Source organism: Chrysemys picta, chromosome 3, assembly GCF_011386835.1.
Source record: "Chrysemys picta bellii isolate R12L10 chromosome 3, ASM1138683v2, whole genome shotgun sequence".
In the NCBI taxonomy this organism is placed as follows: Eukaryota; Metazoa; Chordata; order Testudines; family Emydidae; genus Chrysemys; species Chrysemys picta.
In genome coordinates this window covers 78,145,721-78,166,975 of record NC_088793.1, presented here as the reverse complement: position 1 = coordinate 78,166,975, position 21,255 = coordinate 78,145,721, and the positions used below count along the sequence as shown (strand labels likewise).

The 21,255-nt window shown below is 38.9% G+C and overlaps 1 protein-coding gene across 2 annotated transcripts in view; it reads left to right on the top strand.

Annotated features, from left to right (window-relative positions):
- Positions 1 to 21,255, top strand: part of ASCC3 (activating signal cointegrator 1 complex subunit 3) — a 495,794-nt gene that overhangs the window by 115,026 nt on the left and 359,513 nt on the right. For both annotated transcript variants that reach the window (XM_065588248.1, XM_065588249.1), the window contains exons 9-10: positions 853 to 1,053; positions 1,513 to 1,653. In XM_065588248.1, the coding sequence (XP_065444320.1) occupies positions 853 to 1,053; positions 1,513 to 1,653 (342 nt within the window). The remainder of the gene's footprint in view (positions 1 to 852; positions 1,054 to 1,512; positions 1,654 to 21,255) is intronic.

Genomic DNA, 21,255 nt, shown 5'->3' with positions numbered 1-21,255 from the left:
ATTCATCAAAGCATTAATCTACTCAATACTTTTTTCCTTTGTCCTTCCGTCCAACAAAATAAACCCTGATTATTTACACCGAAAAATTAATAGTTTTTTCCACCAATTTTCACCTGCTTTTGTTGTTGTAGTAATAAACACCGATTAAATTCCTGGGAAAAATTAAATAAAATAAAAACCGAAAATGAAGGGCCCGAATCATATTGCATACGCTAAAGGGGCCCAACATAAGGCAGTAAGGCAACTTTAATTCTGGCATTTCCTAATTTTTGTGTGATTGACTCTGTAACCTTAATGTTCTCTTATTATTGTTTTTTAATGTAATATGTTAGTCTATATTTTGGACTTTTTGTTTAGCTATGCTATACATAGGTAGTGGCCTGACAATGCCCTAAAGGTGTCCCTCCCCATCAGAGAGGAGGAGGATATTGTTTCCTCTTTATGCCCTAGGATGGCTTTAGAATAACAACTTAGTATATCTTTCCTAATTTATAAAGCACTATAAAAGTGTACATTTTCTCACTAATAATTATTATGTTTAAAATACAGAACAGTCATATAATCTATTAATACTGTTTTTATGCTAATATTCATTAACTGTTAATGAAGTTTGGTTAGTGTGTTTTTGGTAAGAGTGAAAAACATAACAGTGTAGTTAAGAGTAACTTATGTTAATATTTTAAAAGTTATCCTACTTGGAATACATAATAAAAGAAATGTGAAGTTTTCAGCATGGTAGACTTAGCCTTTTGGGATCAAAGCCTTGTGACTAATTTCTAAGAGGATCCAAAAATTATCCCTCTAATTTTGCTGTCCTTGTATTTTCATTGCAATACTTTTGTTTTCTTTCAGATTGGGCAACTTGTATTTAAAGGCATGAAAAAACTAAACCGAATCCAATCAATAGTTTTTGAGACTGCCTACAGTACAAATGAGAACATGCTGATCTGTGCACCCACCGGAGCTGGGAAAACTAACATTGCCATGCTAACTGTCCTGCATGAAATTCGCCAGCATGTTCAGCAAGGAGTTATCAAAAAGGATGAGTTTAAGGTAGGAATTCAATGAACCAAGACCAACTTTTTTAACTCACAAGATAAAACCCATTATACAGTTATACACATTATATGAAATCAGGAAGTTTTCAAGGGTATTATACTTCTCCAGGTCTCCTAGAAAATGCTGGTGATTTACTTCATTACTATTAAACCAATTCCTATTTGTGTTCTGAAAATCTTATTACCCATGTGAAAAGCTATGAAAATACATTTAGCTTTGATGCAGAACCAATTCTCAAAGTAATGAGGCTGTATAAACAAAATCCATTGTCCTCTAAACAGTGGCACACTTAGCTAACAAAGATAACTACTTTTCATATATCACTATTAAGATTTTTCACTGTAAGTGCCTAGAATCATATTTCACAATAAATTGTGATTTGTATTGGTTGCCATGAAACAAATGACATTGTGCAGTTTGCTCATTTATCAAGCTAGTGTCCTTTTGGTGCAGATTGTGTATGTTGCTCCTATGAAGGCTTTGGCAGCTGAAATGACAAATTACTTCAGCAAGCGTCTGGAGCCACTAGGCATCAGTGTGAAAGAGTTGACTGGTGATATGCAGTTGTCAAAGGGTGAAATTCTTCGAACACAGGTATGTTTTGTTTCAGATGAATAGTGCCTGTGTGCACGCATGTGTGTACACTTTAATTTCTAAAAAACTTCATTGTCAAATGTTTTAGTAGTTGGAATGTAACATTGTGCTATTAATTATACTGTGTGTATGTTTAAAATGTGACCAAAGTTTGGAACACATTCACTATGGAGAAAACTTTCAAATAGATCTGAAAAACAAACCTAAAATGATCTATTTTTTTCACTGAAATTTGAGTAACAACCCTATAATACACCCACAACCTTCCTATCTTTTTAAAGGGTTAATAAAATTGAAGATTCTGCTGATAACTAATCTCAGTATATTTCCTCTGATAGAGCGTTTAAGTGATGAAAAGTATCAGGTAACATTAATGAAGTTCTTTTGCCTCTTGAGAAATTCTAGACATTTTAATAACTGAATTTTGCATACCTGACTTCATGTATAGTGTTGCGCAGCATGCAGATTTTTTGTTAGCAGATATGACTATTCCCATATTGCCTTATTTGTTTAGAAAAGAGGCTTTTATCAGGTATACATTTTGGGCAGTCTTTCAGCCAGTGATGTAACACTTTTCCACAATACAGAAAAGTGTTTGTATTTTTATGCTTAAACTCCTTGTTGTTACCCTTTTGTTTCCTAATTTCATGAATCCGAATAAGCTTTGGCTGTATTGATTTATGTATTATGAACACTTGTGTCATTAATCCTGTAGTAATTAACACTGATTCAATTGAGATATACTTTTCTCTTCTTAGTTTTGATATGCTTTAAATCTCCATTATTACAGTGGAGATTTCTTTTCCTATGTTAAAAAGAAAATAGATTTATGGATTATGAATCCAGAGGGGACGATTGTGATAATCTAGTTTGACCTCCTGCATAACACAGACCATGGGATTTCTCTGAATTAATTCCTGTTTGAACAAGATGTTTTTTAAAAAACATCCAGTCTTGATTTGATAATTTTGCATGATGGAGGTTCCACCACAGCCCAGGTATGTTGTTGCAATGATTAATTACTGTCGTTAAAAAATATACACCTTATTTTTAGTTGGTCAAGCTCCAGCAATAAGTTCTTGTTATACCTTTGCTAGACTGAAGAGCCTTCTCATCAAATGTTTATTCCCCATTTTTATTGCAGACTGTGATTAAGTCACCCCTTAATCTTTTCTTTGTTATATTAAACAGATTGAGCTCCTAGAATCTTTCACTATACGTAGGGCTCAGTGTCTGTTACAGAGGTCGCAGAACGTCGCAGATTTCGTGACTTTCCACAACCTCTGTGACTTCTGCAGCAGCCAGTGTGGCTGAATCCAGAGCTGCCCAAGCATCTGGCTATGGGGCTAGCTGCTCAGGTGGCCCTGGGGACAGCCACACCGGCTGCTGCTGGAGCGGCTCTGCATACAGTTCTTGGATGGACCCACAGCCAGCCGCACCGGCTGCTGCTCAAGTGGTCCCAGGGTAGCAGGAGCAACTGCTGCCGCTGGTCCCGTCATTGCCCCCCCGCAGTGGACCCCTGGCTTCCCCCCAGCAGCGGCCCTTTGTGGCCTCCCCTCTTCCCCCCCGATTTAGTCAGGGGTATTTATAGTATAAATCATGGACAGGTCACGGGCCGTGAGTTTTTGTTTATTGCCGGTGACCTGTCCATGACTTTTACTAAAAAATACCCATGACTAAATCATAGCCTTAACTATCTGGCATGTTTTCCAATCCTTTATTCATTCTTGTGGCTCTTTTCTGAACCCTCTTCAAATTTTCAGCATCCTTCTTGAATTGTGGACGCCAGAACTTGACACAATATTCCAGTAGCGCTCACACTATTGCCATGTACAGAGGTAATATAACTTGTTTGCTTCCCCTAGGTATTCCCTGTCTATACATCCACAAATTGCATTAACCCTTTTGGCCATAACATCACATTGGGAGCTCATGTTCAGCTGATTATCAACAATGGCCACAAAGTGTTTTTCAGAATCATTGCTTCTCAGCTTAGAGCCCCACCATGCTGTACGTATGGCCCACATATGTGATTCTTAAATATATGACCTTACTTTGACCGTATTGAAATATGTTTGCTTGCGTCCAGCTTACTAAGTGATCCGGATGACTCTATATCAATGTCCTGTCCTCTTAATATTTTACTACACCCCAGTCTTTGTCATCTGCAAGTTTGATAAGTAATTTTTGTTTTCTTCCAAGTCATTGACAAAAACGTTAAATAGCATAAGCCGATTTCCACCAGATCCCTTTACAAACACACCAGCTTGATGATGATTCCCTATTTACAATTACACTTTGAGAGCTATCAGTTAGACAGCATTTAATCCATTTAATGTGCACCATGTTGATTTTATATCATTCTAGTTTCTTAATCAAAATATTTTGTGGTACCAAATGAAGTGTCGTATAGAAGTCTAAGTATATTACATCAACACTATTACCTTTATCAACCAAACTTGTATTGTTAAAAAAAAATCAAGTTTGTACAACAAGATCTGTTTTCCATAAACCCATGTTGACTGGCATTAATTATATTACGTCATGGTTTTGCCCAATGTGATAAAGAGCACAGCGGGCTGCTGGTGTCTCCAGTTCTTTCTCACTGCTGCATGGTCCCTCCTCTCCCAGATCTGGGTACTGGATTACGCTAAAGATGCTGAAGTTGAAAACCTGTGCTTCCTGCCCCTGCTTGTTTTCGATCAGTGACGAGCACTAGCACTGTTTGTACTGCTTGGGGGAATCCCGTATCACATCCAGGTGCAGTATCTACCTCTCCTTTCCTGCCCATGCTTTAGAAAACCAGGCGCTCTGCCTCAAGAAGCACCTCATGGAGGCTGTCATGGGACCAGCATTGGATCCTGGTCAGGGAACCTCCCCTTATATCAGCCTGAGTAGGCGAAGAGTGCTTCCCCTACTGCAGAGTCTCCATTGGGTTCCGCCGGTACTAGCACTAAGGAGCCCACTCCGGGGCCTAGCCATAAGCCAGGGAAGCATGCACATAAGCATGGCAGTAAGTTTTCATCCACATCTAAGAAGGACTTGGTACCATCCACGATATCCGATAATGAAGGAACCACGCGTTCCAAGATTCAGAAGAACAAGAAGAGGCTGCACCGATCACTGGATTCGTTGGTACTGACCACTGATCCTGTGATTCCACCAGCGCCCTGGGAACCATTGGTCTCCAGACAAATGCAGTTACCAGTACCAGTCCTCCAGTGGAACAACTACCATTGACCCCTACGGCCGCTCTGGGTCCCCATGAGGAGTTTGCATTAGAAGGGCTGCTGTCATCATGAGCCCCGATCTGGTCACCTGCTCACATGGATCCTTGCTCCCGCTATGTTCCTACCATCTCCCGTTCTGGTGGCTCCAGCAGCACCACCATTTGGGGAGGTCTCTGACTCGGATGATACAGATGTCTGACGCAGTCCAGACGCATGACTTTCACAAGGTTCCAGTGGCACTGAGACAATTCCCCACCAGTCAACTCCAGCTACCTCACATCTTGCACACATCAGTACTAGTGAGAGTGGCCCTATTGATCAACTATGCCATCCTCTAACTGGCACACACGGTAGGGCACACCATGGCCACATGTGCACACACTCTGAAAGAGGCTGAAAAGAGGCACTATGTCTCCACAAGGGGTCAGAGTTTTATTCTCTCATTCTCCATCCAACTCACAGGTCATCTAGGCAGCATCAGAGCGATCCAAGCAGCAACACCTCTGCTCCACCCCATCCAACAGAGAGGGCAAAAGACTAGATTTCATGGGTAGGAAGGTCTTCTCCTTGGCAGGACTCCAATTCCATATTTCCAACTACTTAGCCTTGATGGCCAGATATGACTTTATCAACAATGGATGAGGGGCTGAGATCACTGACAAACTACTACCGCAAGATTGCAACCAATTCCAGGTGGTTTTGAAGGAAGTCAAATTACTCGTCAGGTCCATGCTACAGGTCACAGTGGATTCAGCAGATGCAGCAGGCCATGTGTTGTCAATAGGGATTGTCATTAGGAGGGAATCCTGGTTACACTCCTCAGACTTCCCCAGGGAGGTGCAAAACACTATAGAAGACCTTCCGTTTGACAAATCACACCTTTTCAACCAGAACACAAATGATTCCCTACACTCCTTAAAGGACTCTAGAGCCACATTAAGATCTTTGGGCATCTGCATACCAGCACCTAAGAGAAAGTTTTACCGCTTGCCCCAATAACAACACTACAAGGTCTCACAGCTATGCCACCTATGTACCTACGAGCATCCTCAAAAATGCCCTAAGGTCCACAGAACCTGGCTGCCTATATCGACTGCCCAATCATCCATGCAACGTAAGCAATTGTCACATAAATGTTGTCTGAGTGTCATTAGAGAGCCATCAACCATTCTGTACATCAATGCTCCTACTGGCTACCCACTTTGGGGGCTCAAATTCTTTCTGCCAGCATGGAAAGCCATAACAATGGACAAGTGAGTCCTAGATGTTATGTAGAGCGGCTACCTCATAGAATTTACAGCGATGCCCCCATCATACACTCCACTGCGATCCACACATGGAGCACTTACACAATGACATCCTCCAACTAGAAGTGGACTCCCTCTTATGGAGGGGAGCTATAGTGCCCCTCCAGGAACCATTGCAGGGCACAGGGTTCTATTCAAACTACTTCTTAGAAAAAGGAATGTGGTTTACGGCTCTTGATATGCAAGATCCCTACTTCCATATCTATATCTATATACACCTCTCAGAAGGTTCCTGGGGTTCAAGGTGGGACCTCAACATCTTCAATACTGGGTTCTCCCATTCAGACTTACCATTGCCCCACGAGTGTTCACAGACGTTTTCTCTGTGGTGGCAGCTCATCTCCAATGTCAGAGGATCCTCGTTTTTCCATATCTAGACGACTGGCTGATAGCAGCAAGGTCCAAAGAAGAGGCCCGGGAATCTATGTCCCAGCTGCTTCTACACCTCTTCTCCCTGAAACTCAACGTCAATGTGGAAAAATTGACTTTTTGCCCTGCACAATCCCTGGAGTTCATAGGAACTCACATATACACGACATCTGCCCGAACTTATCTGCCATGGGACAGATTGCAGACAATGCGAGAGCTGATCACTTCGGTGACTTTCCAACTCTTTAGTTTGGACAAGATCTGCCTTTCTCTCTTGGGGCCCATGGTGGCCTGCACGTACATCACACCCTTTCCTCATCTGAACTTGCTCTGTCTACAACTGTGGTTACAAAGCGTCTACTTAATCATTTGACAGCCCTGATAGATATTAATTAGTTTTATATAATGAAGCAAAGGAGGGGGTGTTGATAAAAGCAGCGTGTCATCTTTGGTATAAAAACTATACTGAAACTTAAGCTTTGCATTTGTCAATATGAATATAGCCAAACCATAGGCCTGTTACACTGCAGCTGATCACCGGGTGTGGCATTCTGTACCTGTTGAAATAAACCTGTTCCTTGGATTTGAACTCTGAGTTAGAAGTGGTTTTGTCTGCTACAGCAAGCAGAGGTTGTCTGCTTTGCTGCAGGTGTAAAGTAATGTGAGTCTGGTTGATGGTCCTGAAACATCCTTACACTATATACTTTTGAACAAATAGATTTTAATTATAAAGATCAATCATAAAAAATTCTAAACCAAAAAATATTAGTAAGTGGCAAACAGTGTATACACTTGTGGCATAATATACAGAACCAAAACTCTTGGAAGGCACGTTTTGATCGGCCTGAAATACAAGTACGCTAATTTAAATATAAATCAATGTTAGGCACTTTTCCTATTAATCTACATATACAACATTACACTAAAGAAACAGCAGGTAAGTACTTTAGAACTTTTATTAACTGGTAGTTTCCACTTACCACCCATGAAAGCAAAATATTTCAGTACAGAAACTGAAATAAAAAATCTTCCAATACACCTCGTCAGAGTTGAGGTTATTCTGCCGAGTTTCAGTGTGCATCTCTCTGTACTTCAATTTTATGGGCTGTATATTATTTATCACATGTTGAGCCATTTATTTGCATGCTTTGAAGTACTTAGATTTTGTAAATGCAGTTGATATGTAAGTACATTGTTTTCCACTTAGCAGCTTTTACTGGTTCTTGAAACAGTGTTGGCTTTGGAATATATAAGAAAAAAACATTCTTTTATAAATTGAAATTCCTCCATGCTGGGTACTCTTTATTTACTTAAACATTTTAAAACAGTTACAAATTAAGATCCTTTTTAGGATAAAAGAATTTTAAATTGTTTTTTTACTCTGAATTCCACAACCCTGCTGTGTTTTTCACATTAGTTGCACCCTCAGCATATGATGAAATGTCCAACACTGTAGACAAATAAAATATTTTCCACCTACTCATTCTGTCTGCATACTGAAAAACTAAAGTCACCGTGACAAAATAAAACACGTGCATACCCAAAGTATAGGGACAGTTCTGAAGAACCTGAATGTTAAAAAATGTTCTTCTCCCGCTGTTGGCTGTACAGCAGCAATTTACAAACTCATCTTATTTCTAGAGCTGTGTGAATATCAAGCAAGGAAGTAAATAAAAAAGTCTTATTAATTTTAAGCTTCATTAGAAATGGAGGGAGGGGGGAAATCAATGCTTAGCAGATGTAAAAGGGGAAAATGGTCAGTGAAAGACACATTATTCAGCTTCTTTTAAAGGGTTTAAAGAACAGAAAGTCAAGTGTCTTTTTAACAGTAGTGAACAACTGAGCAGTAATGTTCTAAGTGCTAATTTAGAACAATTTAGTAACATAAAATATATGCAATAAAACTTTGATTCTTCATGGTCCCCTTGTTGCTCCAGTAACATCCTTTCTTTTACAAAGTTTGCTATTAAGTTTCTGTGAAAGAAATCAAGAGACAACAAAAATCTGCTAGTGATGTATATAAATGGGCAAAGAGGAACAAACTTCACTTGAGAGATGCTTGTTCTTTTTGTGTGGAGATTGGTTTAGGATCCATTTAATCTCTTCAGATTGAAAGAACAATGAAAATGCAGACTGGTTAGGTAGGCAGAGAATGGTCCAATCGAACTATTGTCTAAAGCAACACATTTCCAAGTAATATAAAAGTTTAGAATTCTAAGACGAGGCTTGTTTGCCCAACCAACACCATACAGAAGCATTCAACTAGTTTTCTAGCCACAATCCTCCCTGTATACATTCCATCTGAATCCTCTGTCTCCAAAGTACTCTGAAGGATAAAATTAGAAAGCACAAAGTAATTCCAAATGTCCTAAATTTACTAATAAAACCATGTTAATCAGACCAATTAGAGATGTCTGTAGTCTAAACCTGCCTCTACTTCACAGGCTAGATGCCCTATTTCATGGTCCAGTTCTACATGCAAAATCAACATACTGTGACGTTGCACTCCATATGCTTTATAAAAGTATGCTTATGAATATGGATATGATTTAACTGGAATATGCTTTATGCAAAAGTTCTCTTGTAAGATATCATTACAAAGCTTATAATCTTCTGAGTGTGTCCATCCTATTTTTATGCATGTATCATCCTTGTATCTGATGCTAGAAATATGAAGTATAACTCTGAGGTCCTATTGTAACTATGCAAAGTGTGGGCCATTAGTGGTGGTTTAGAATCTTGATGGCTCCCATTGACTAGTACAATTGGTCGTAAATGGTTTGTTTACCTGCAAGCCTCCCTGTGTACTTGTGGGCCAGCCCCTGGGTAATGAAGAATGAGGTCTCACCGGGATATGTGACATGTCACCTGATAATGAAATCCATCTTGAACTGGTACTTTTCCATTTAGGAGGAGGAGTGGGGACCCAGAGAGACACAAGATTCCTGCCTTGTGCCAAAGCTATAAAAGGGGGTGGAGCAGGACAAAGGGGTTCCAGTCATGGAAAGCCTCTGCTTTCCACCTAAGATGTCTACTGGAACTAACAAGGACTGTACCAGGGGAAAGGATTGGGCCCAGACTGGAAGGAGTCTAGTCTGTAAAAGAAGCTTATTGGAACATCTCTGAGGGTGAGATATTACCTGTAATCAGTTTCTTAATGTATTAGACTTAGACTTGCGTGTTGTTGCTTTATTTTGCTTGGTCACTTACTTTCTTCTGTCTGTTATTACTTGAAACCACTTAAATTCTACTTTTTATACTTAACAAAATCACTTTTGTTTATTAATGAACCCAGAGTAAGTGATTAATACCTGAGGGAGCAAACAGTTGTGCATATCTCTCTATTAGTGTTATAGAGGGTGGAAAAATTATGAGTTTACCCTGTATAAGCTTTATACAGAGTAAAACTGATTTATTTGGGGTTTGGATCCCATTGGGAACTGGGTGTCTGAGTGCTGGAGCCAGGCAACCTGCTGAGTTGTTTTCAGTTAAGTCTGCAGCTTTGGGGACCAGACCTTGGGTCTGTGTTGCAGCAGGTTAGCCTGTCTGGCTCAACAAGACAGCGTTCTGGAGTCCCAAGCTGGCAGTGAAAATGGGCTCAGAGGTAATTCTTCTACGAGTGATTGCTCATGTGTATTCAACAATAGGTGTGCGTGCTCGCCACGTGCACCAGTGTTGGAAGTTTTTCCCCTAGCCGTACCTGTAGGGGAGCGCCCCTAGCGACCCCTGGAGTGGCGCCTCCATGGCGCGGTATAAGGGGCGTTGCATGTCCCCCCCCACCCTCAGTTCCTTCTTGCCGCTGGTGAAGGTGCTTTGGAACTGCTCTGCTCCAATTTTGCTGCAGCCCTTCCCCAGAACTCTTGTTCATTCAGTGTATAGTACCTGTAGTTATTAGTTTAGTTTAGGTTAGTTAGTGTGCCCGGGCTGGGGCATGCCTCGCGCCCCGGGTTTTAAGTCGTGCAACACTTGTAGGTGACCGATGCCAGTGAGTGATCCGCACGCGGAGTGTTTACGCTGTTTGGGTGAAACCCATATCAGCGATCGCTGCAAGATTTGCAAGGTAATCTCTTTTATTAGACCAACTTCTATTGGAAGAGATAATCTTTCAAGCCACACAGAGTTCTTCTTTGGGTCTGGGAAAGGAACTGCCAGTGTCACAGCAAAATGCAAGGTGGAACAGATTGTTTAGCATAAGTAGTTAGCATGTATTCTAAGGGACCACTCAAGGTAGAATGGCCCACTAACACCTTTGCTGTCATAGGACAAAAAGAGGGGGATAGTGAGTTAGTTTGTTGTAAAAATCCATAAATCCTGGTTTCACCACCCACATAGTTGTTATTGGGGCAGTTGTTCACACACTGGTGATAGGGTGTTCTTGTCTGTTATCATTTTCCTGTGTGAGCTCATTGGAGAACAGAGTGATTGTCTGACCCAATAAATATGTGGGTGAAACCAGGATTTATGGTTTATTACTACAATCTGTAACCCACTAATTCTCCTTTTTGTCCTATGACTGCAGAGGTGTTAACAGGCCACTCTACCTTAAATAATCCCTTACAATATGTGCTAAGTACTTGTGCTAAACCATCTGTTCCATCTTGCATTTTGCTGTGACACTGAGAGTTTCTTTCCCTGACCTGAAGAAGAGCTCTGTGTACCTTGAAAGCTTGTCTCTCTCACCAGCAGAAGTTGGTCCAATAAAAGATATTACCTCCCCCACCTTCTCTCTCTCAGATCTTGGGACTAACACGGCTACAACTTTGCTGCTTGGATCTTGTTAGAGAGTTAAAAATTGAAGCAGTCTACTTTCAGGATATGATCCAAATTCTCTTTGCTTCTAGCAAAAGTTCCACCTCAGTAGTGTCCTCCAAACAATGAAAAAGGTTACAAAGAGCAAGTATCAAGTTCAGTAATTCTGGGAGTCTGAACATCCTAAAGTTTCTACGTATGCCCTTTCCTTACACTTAATGTAAAGATTCCTAAAGGAACTTGATACAAAGTCTTCGCATTCAGGGACTTTAATCCTCATTCCCCCCAAAACTTCAGCTGGCTTCAATCCACCTGCAAAACTTCTGGTCTCCCTCCTCCCCATTATAACTTCTACAATATAGTTGTATACTGTCAATGCAGAAATCTTTGCCACATTGAAAACTGAATGTGATGACTGTGAAAAATAAATAACAACAAACTACTGTGCTCGTTCTATTGCTCATTTTTGTAATTATTTCAATTTTAAAAATCAGGGGTTTTAGTTTAAATAGAGCTTCACTATTTTTCCATTTTGCTTCTCCAGAGTGCAGAATTTAGAGATTTTGGTACAGAATTTAAGTCCAGATTGCTATGGAGTACAAGTTCCTTTCTTGTGTACAGTTGACTGACTGTGTCTTTCAGTCTATTCTATTCTTTACAGGTTCTTTTACCACCTTTATCACCATAGTATCTGAGTGCCTACCAGTGGTGCATTAAGTGACATAACTAACATCTGCTACATGTGATTTGTTGTTTCCTCATCCTCTCTCCAGGGGGAAATGGCAGTGTAGTAGGATTTTTTAAAGTGTACATGCAGTTTGTTTATATTACAGACTGTATACATAATGATGGTATTGGGATATCAGCTATCATGGGGTGTTGTCTTTTTGTCAGATGACTGGTGACTTTCTGAATGATAGTTCATTTGGGCTTTACAACAGCTTCAAAATGCTTTTGTTTTATGTAATCGAAAAGAATGTATGCTATAGCTTTGAACATGGTTTATCACCCCCCCCCCGCCCCTGAAGAAAACTATCCTTTTATAGTTCTATCCAATATTTTACAGTAAACAATTACAAATATCTTTGAAACCCTCTAGACCATGGTGAACATAAATGGGTTTGAACTAGTACAGATTTGTTTGTAAATCACTAGGCTAGGAGATATAACATGTTTTTGTGACGCTGGTGTATGCTGGCATTTTGTATTATAAACAGATGGCTCTGTTAGCATGATGTCTTAGCCTGTGGTAGACAGCTGTAACCTTTAGAGAATCACAGAAATGGCTTCCTGGCCCCCAAGCATATTAATGCCTAGAGGGAGATAGCATTGAATAATATGATTTGATACATGTGTGGCTTCCACTTTAATTGCATTTATGCTGAATTGTGCTTTTATTAAGGATGTTTTATTGCTGTATATGCAAAGGAGCTGGCTGTTTAAAGATAAGTAGGGAAATCTATGACATTGTAATAACAGGAAAACACATTTAAGGTGGCTTCATGTTCACACAGTAGAAACATGGAATTTCTTTACTTCTCAAGAACCATCAAGTCACTTGCTATTTTGAGTGTGAAGGCCACATTTGCCAAGGGAGGTGCAACTAGTGTATTCACAAAAATGCACATACCTCTGCTGCCTTTCCCATGTATTTATGTTTGCTGACAGATTTCGTGGTGCATATCTGTGGTGGTAGTGGTTGTTGCAGAAAATGGCTTGTTAGATAATGGTTTATCAGTCTCAGAGTTGTTGCAGTCATCTTTTTATGGCTGCTGAATTAAAGTGTTGATTGTAGTTTGAAAGTTGTAAGGAAAGGAACTTTTACTTGGTTATCACAGCCATATTTATATAACTTATTTTAAAAACAATAAAAACAAAACAGAAAAGTAAAACATTTGGGACTAAAAAGTGGAATGAAATAATTTAATTCTGAGAAATTTCCCCTTTTTGTTTAAAATGTCTTTTACTGGTAGCAAAAGTCATTTTTCTATTGGATTTCAACTTCAGTTATTACACTGGTCTACAATTTTTGAGAAGTCGTCTGCTTCAGAGATAAAATGTGCTATTTATTATGTATTTTGATGTGCTGAATTCAGATATGACAATTAAAACAACTGATTGGCTACTGTTTCTAAGATATTTAAGTTTTTACATTTTATGTCTATGTATATTGTGTAGATAGTAGAGTTTTAATCATAAATTGTAAACCTAGGTCTTTTCATGTGTTTATGGTTGCTTTACATGATAATATTTCACCTGTCCTGTTTATGTAACACTTTAAAAATCAGCAAAAGGGTTATATAAATAAAATGTATTATGAAACAAAAGGCAAAAAACTATTATGTACATAGTTTAGTCCTATTCAGTGTCTACTCGGCGCTTCTTGGCTTATCTCTTGTATTCATTAAATGGAGCATCTCTTGTCACTGTCCAGCAATAGTCTGCCAGTGTTGATGGGCTCCATTTGCCCTGATAGCATTTCTCCATTGTTGCAATGTCCTGGTGAAATCGCTCGCCGTGCTCGTCGCTCACTGCTCCACAGTTCGGCGGAAAAAAATCTAGATGAGAGTGCAAAAAATGTATCTTTGGTGACATGTTGCAACCAAGGCTTTTGTATGCCTTGAGGAGGTTTTCCACCAACAACCTGTAGTTGTCTGCTTTGTTGTTTCCGAGAAAATTTATCCACTAAGTGGAAGGCTTTCCATGCCGTCTTTTCCTTGCCACGCAGTGCATGGTCAAATGCATCATCTCGAAGAAGTTCACGAATCTGAGGACCAACAAAGACACCTTCCTTTATCTTAGCTTCACTTAACCTTGGAAATTTTCCACGGAGGTAATTGAAAGCTGCTTGTGTTTTGTCAATGGCCTTGACAAAGTTCTTCATCAGACCCAGCTTGATGTGTAAGGGTGGTAACAAAACCTTCCTTGATTCAACAAGTGGTGGATGCTGAACACTTTTCCTCCCAGGCTCCAATGACTGTCGGAGTGGCCAATCTTTCTTGGTGTAGTGGGAATCTCTTGCACGACTATCCCATTCTCAGAGAAAACAGCAGTACTTTGTGTATCCAGTCTGCAGACCAAGCAAGAGAGCAACAACCTTCAAATCGCCACAAAGCTGCCACTGATGTTGGTCATAGTTTATGCACCTCAGAAGTTGTTTCATATTGTCATAGGTTTCCTTCATATGAACTGCATGACCAACTGGAATTGATGGCAAAACATTGCCATTATGCAGTAAAACAGCTTTAAGACTCGTCTTTCGATGAATCAATGAACAGTCTCCACTCATCTGGATCGTGAACGATGTTGAGGGCTGCCATCACACCATCGATGTTGTTGCAGGCTACAAGATCACCTTCCATGAAGAAGAATGGGACAAGATCCTTTTGACGGTCACGGAACATGGAAACCCTAACATCACCTGCCAGGAGATTCCACTGCTGTAGTCTGGAGCCCAACAGCTCTGCCTTACTCTTGGGTAGTTCCAAAGCCCTGACAAGGTCATTCTGTTCACCTTGTGTTAGGAGGTGTGGTTCAGAGGAGGAGGGTGGGAGAAAATGTGGGTCCTGTGACATTGATGGTTCAGGACCAGAAGTTTCATGCTCTTCCTCTTCCTCGTCTGACTCGAGAATGATTCTGGTGCATCAGGAACCGGAGAATCCTTCTCCGTGGGGTACTGGGCGTATAGCTGATGGAATGTTTGGATAATGCACAGTCCACTTTTTCTTCTTTGACACACCTTTCCCAACTGGAGGCACCGTGCAGAAGTAACAATTGCTGGTATGATCTGTTGGCTCTCTCCAAATCATTGGCACTGCAAAAGGCATAGATTTCCTTTTCCTGTTCAATCACTGGCGAAGATTTGTTGCACAAGTGTTGCAGCATATGTGTGGGGCCCACATCTTGTCCTGATTTCCAATTTTGCAGCCAAAATAAAGGTGATAGGCTTTCTTAACCATAGTGGTTATACTGCGCTTTTGTGATGCAAAAGTCACTTCACCACAAACATAGCAGAAGTTATCTGCGCTGTTCACACAAGTTCGAGGCGCATCTGCTCACTTTGGCTAAACAGAAATGTGTCCTTTTGCAAAATCAAACACTGACAAATAAGAGAGCACGACACTGTATGATTTCTAGAGCTGATATAGGGCAATTTGCTCAGCAGAGTGATTTAAGCTTCGTTATGATTGCATCATCCATGACTTCTAGGAATAACATGATGCAATTCATATCATGTATGAAGCAATACCAGCTTCAGATTGCATCATTCATTGTTTTGCCTAAAAAGCAAGTAGTGTCCAAACCCAGTCATAGATTTATTCATAGATCCAGTCAAAGATGTATTTTAGTCATTTCTGGTTTAAATTGAGATCCCTTCCCTTTATAACTCACTTATCCTCCGCCATTCCCAAGTCAAGGGTCGTATATACTGGCCCAATAGCATATCTTGAAAACTAGAGCCAATCAACAATTTTAAGCATCATTTTCGTTCTCAGTGACCCAGAATTAGTAAAGTTTGACTACATTTATTTCAGAAGCGTTTTGGCTGTATAGCAGTGTTATTAAGACATTTCTTGCTCCTTAGACATATGTGACAAACATATACAAGAGGGAGAATTAAATAATAAAAGGAAAGGAAAACTTCTGCCTGGCTCATTCTTGCTTCATTGCAGTGCTGTAGACACGATATGGGACACATAGTTCAGACTAGCACAGATTCAAGTCAGCTGCTTGAACCCATGGTACTTACACTTTCTGGGATGAAAACTAGTGGGCATTGTCTAGTGTCCTTCCGGCACAGGTACTGCTTCATGCTGGAGGAAGGCTGGCCTGTGCTTGTTTTGTTGGTAAGATCATACAGTTCAACTAATACAGAATCTGGTCAAGCTTGAAATCGTTTAGACAGAAGACAATAAGGATAGGAAGGAGAGAAAGCGGGGACAAAGTGACAGCAGAAAGCTTAAACCTTGCATCCTAGTTTAGGATTTAACCAATCTGATGGTGATTGACCAATATCCATTTGTGACCTGGATTTATAGGAGAATATTGTCTTAGATGAGATAAGATAGCAAGGTTCCTCAAAACTAAGGAGCTGTTTGGCTACTTAGCCTCTTGTATGCCATAACTTTGTATTCACATTTAATCTGAGAAATTAGAACACTCTTAAATGTCAATAAGGTCTGTAAAAAGTGTTTATTAGCTCTGAATATGGTCTTCTGTGCTTTAAAATATATAGTTCTCATACCCATATGTTTCCTAATTTCATTTGAATCCCAAGAAATGCGGTTTTACCTCCTCAAAAGGATAAGATTGTGGTGGAATTGGATTTGTGCTGTTGCTACTGTTGGAAATGAGATTCCATATTTTCCAAGGGCATAAATCACCAACGTTTCTCTGTTTTTTTTTTAATTTTTTTATTATTATTATTCTATGGTGTGGGAATTTGGAATGGTATTTGCCTTGACTTTCCACTTCACTCTTCTACATCTATAAATGTCAGTCATTTTTCCTTAAAATATGCAAGTGATGTGAAATGGTCAGAAAAGAGGGAATTTAAATATCTTGATGTGACTGAGCAAGCAGTGTTTCAGTTGCTTATAAGTGTACCAAATGTTAACAGTTAGGGGTGAAATTTTCTATGCAACACATTAGGCTTGGCTTAATTTAGTTTAGGTTTAGTTTCAGCAAAAGTACTTTAGCCATTTTCTAGGACTAATTATGGAAAAAATACGTTCATGCTTTGAAGCAGGGACTTGAAATTTGTCAGAGTTGGTTGCCCTGGTGTCAGGAATGAGCCTTTTGCTGTACCTTTGTCAAATGTCAGTTTGCACATGCTGTGTTCCTGGGGGTGGGGAGAAGTCTTTAATTCCATGATCACATATTATCAGGAAGAGGTTAAACTAATAGCAGAAAAGAGTAAGATATGAGCACTCAGCACAAAATCAAGATGCTGAAACAAAATTAATCAAGGAACCAAAGGATGTGAACACAAGAAATTCTTTAATTGCCTATACACCAATGCTAGGAGCCTGAGTAACAAACAAGAGGAATTGGAATCGCTCACTTATGGGCATAAATTCAATGTAGTTGGTATTATTGAAATCTGGTGGGTTGATTAACATATTTGGAATATTAAAATAAATGGTTATAACCTATTTAGGAAGGGGGAGTGGCACTCTGTCAAAATAAAAAGGTATTACCTATTTCCAAGTCAATGATAATTCAGAAGAAAATTATCTTGAATATTTATCGATCAGTGTCCTAGCAGATAAAGCACAATGTGGGGTATGAGGTGGTGGCCTGTGTTATATACAGGAGATCTGACTAAATGATCACAAGGGTCCCATCTGGCCTTGGAATTTATGAATCTATCATAATGCATATACATAAGGGGGACAAATTTATGTTCCATTTTCTAACTTTGAGTGCTTGACTTTGGAACCTTAAATTTCTTTTAATGTAGTTTTTTAATGTATGATGTTTTCATTGTCTTTTGATCAACAAACAAAGCTTATAAGTTGTAAGGTTTTTTTTTATTTCAAATGATCTGTTTTACAGTTCTCTTTAGTGTCCAACACTTTAACTTCTCAGTACTTAGAAACTAACAGCTTTATGTGTTTCATTGTAGCACGAATTGCTTAAGGAGAGTATTGTCACATACTCTATGGGGAAAAAAATTGCAGATCACAGCCTCCAGAGTGACTGATAGGCTCTTGCATGGGTAGACTGGGAAGGGACAAAGTGTTGAGTGGGAAACCTACCAATGTACCAACCAGCAGAGCCTTGCTGGCATAGAGGTGGCAATAATTCACTACTGGCATGGATCCAGTAGCAGATTAATTCTTTCCTAGAAGTTACAGTTCTTTCCTTGTGCTGTCCCATCCCAGGAATAGAACAGCACCGAAATAATTTCCTCTCTTCCCTCCCCAACAATATAAAAATGCCATTTTTATTGAGTGTATTGGCAAATTTAACAGGGCAACATTGAATTTTCATGCTTGATATGATACAAATAATTTTAAGGATCCCTTACTCTGAAAAATTCCAAGAAATTTCAATACAATCAACTTAAATGTTTTTTGTTTTGCAGCAGCTTGCTGTTATAGGGAAATTCTTTGGTTTTATGCTCCTGTGTATTTTGTTTCAGTGCAGCCTGCTGCAAAAATGTCATTTTAATCACTTTCATTGTTGACTAGCACACAAAGACAACTGACTATCATATTTGTTCTCTGCTTGCTTGCCAAAACTAAATAATGATGATGATACTTTGAGCCGATTTCTTAAATTTCCTAGAGTTATATTGTAAATTTTTCTTTGTGGAGATATTATCCTCAGTGGTTTTATTGCTGGAACAGAGCTGACATCAGGAAATGCAAGGGTAGGAAACATTAAAGGATTTTAAAACTTCTACTGCTTTGCAACTGGCTGTTATAAAATCAAACAAACAAAGAACCCCTCCAAGCATTCTCCAATATAAAGTCATGTAGTTGCTGAGCATACTCTGCCAAAGTATTTTTTGTAGCCCTGTGTTTAAGAAGCTTCTCTTGTGACTAACACCTTACGGTAAAGTGCCAAAGACTTGCATTACATCATTCAAGAATCTTTTTTTATGTGCTGTGCTCCAGATGAATTATAATATGGATGCCATAACAGTGCTGATTAAAGTTATCATTTTTCACTAAAACTTTGACTTGGGTTGTTCGAAACTGCAGCATACAGTTTGCCATCTTGTCTATATTAATTTTTGTAAACATAAAATTTGTTTAACTTTGAGCAATGTGGAGCTTGAAAATCGCAATACATATCATTTTAAAGAAAAGCTTTTTCTTTAATATTTTTTTTTTTGGACTGGTGAAAACTGAAATCTACTATCCTCAGAACAGATACAGCTGTGTCATTGCAATGCTTACATACAGAATATACTGCTTCTTTATTTTTCTCAAAATAGTAGAAAAGCTGAGTAGGTAAATATTGGGTTTATTTTGAAGTTAGTTTTAAAAGGATTAAGACACTTTTGGTCTAACACTTTGCTTTTAAAGTTTTTATGGAAAGAGCAATATTTTTTGTTGTGCAACTGTAAAATAGCCAAAACACACACAAATGATTTGGATAATTGCCATATTAAAACCATATATGAAAACAATTGTGAATGGCAATGTATGCCACAAAGATCAATATTATGTAGTTTGAAATGGAAGGGAGATTCTTCTTGAAAATTAGAAAAGAGAAAACCTTGATCTCCTCAGAAGAGCATAGCTAATACAATACTGATATAAACAATTTGTTTTTCAAAAAGCTACTTTTGAAAAATTTGTTTTTCAAAAAGCTACTTTTGAAAAATAAAAACAGAATTTATGCAAGTGTGGTTTTTAGTGGCAAAGGTACTTGTTATTGGTGCAGAGATGATTTTTCTTGGGCAGAAGAAATAGCTTAGAGGACTGAATAGAGTCTGACAACTTAAAGATTAGTTGATTAATTGTACTTGTGATGACAAAGCAGAAGTGAGAAGTGAAGCAGAGACTATAAGAGTGTCAGAGCTGATAGGGTGAGTGGCTGAGGATGGCAAATGGCATCAGAATCTTTGAGAAAAATGGATGATTATCCTGATGGGTTTTGTCAGCTGATGGACTCTAATATTGAGTCACGAAGGCTTTATTCCCTTTGAAATTGATTCTAATACAATGGAATAATGTTTTTTTCTTAAGCTCTTGCCTGCTAAATAAAACTAATCAGCTCCAAAACTACTTGAAGTAACAGAGAGAGCTATAAATCTGCAGTGTCAGTCTCTTTTGTCTGTGATCTGCGGTGTTTTACATATCACGTACAATTCTCATGATTTTAATAGAACAGATTTAGTAAATTTGAATCCTATTGTATTTTTCTCTGTGTAGGAGATGGAAAATGGAGACCGCACATTTGTTTCTGCACTGAATTATGCTTGCAGTATACTGTGTTGAACACACATTCTACTAACTACATGAATGGACTTACTACTGAAAGTTGTGTGTGTGTGTAGTATATTGATGAGGTAGTGACTCTGCAGGAAATTGCACTTTCTGATTATTTTTTTGTCATATAAATTTCTCCAAACATTAACCATTGCTTTCAGATTCTTCATGCTTAGATTCAACCCACAAATAATGGGTTTATTTAAAAAAAAAAAATCCAGACTTCAGGAATTATTTTAATTTGAAGTATAGCTTTAAAAAATATTGTATTAAACTTCTGAGGTGGCAAAAATTAGTGACAGAATTGTTACTAAGTCATTCAAGACATGGATACCTATTCATTGATCTACTTCTGGACCTACTCAACTGTGTAACTACACATGTAGTTTGGATTGAGGACCAGTGTCTCCGTTTGCTTGACTAACTTGTTTTTAAATAATTTCTAGACTTTTGAAAATGATAGTGTCCATTAGTAATACATTATTTTCCTTAACCTCAGAAAGATGTACTAAGCTACGGTACTCAAAATGTATGATTATTCTAGAAGAAATACATGAGTGATGTGGATTATTTGGGGTTAGGGTGGAGGGGTTAAATAGTGCAGTGCTTCAATATATACTGATTTGGATACAGTGCAAAAATAATAGCTTGGAGAATGATACTTCTAGTCTAAGAAAAGGTTTGCTTGCCTTTTGTATATCAGCGCCATCCTCTTCTAGATCATCTCGGAGCTTTGGTCATAGCATGAAGCATGCGGAGGTTTCCTTTGGAGTAGGACTCAAGCAGCAACAATGAGGATGAATGCTCAGGTTTTCAGAGTTGCTGTATACCACAGTAATAAGTAACCCCATTTTGTTGGTGTCCTAGGTGAGGTCGGTGAGTGTGAAATTCCACTTCGTGTTGGCCAGTAGGGGAACATGCAATATTATAGGACTCAGATTATTAAATAGACATGAGATCAGTCATTTCCTTGCTAATGAATTTCCATCCCTGATATGA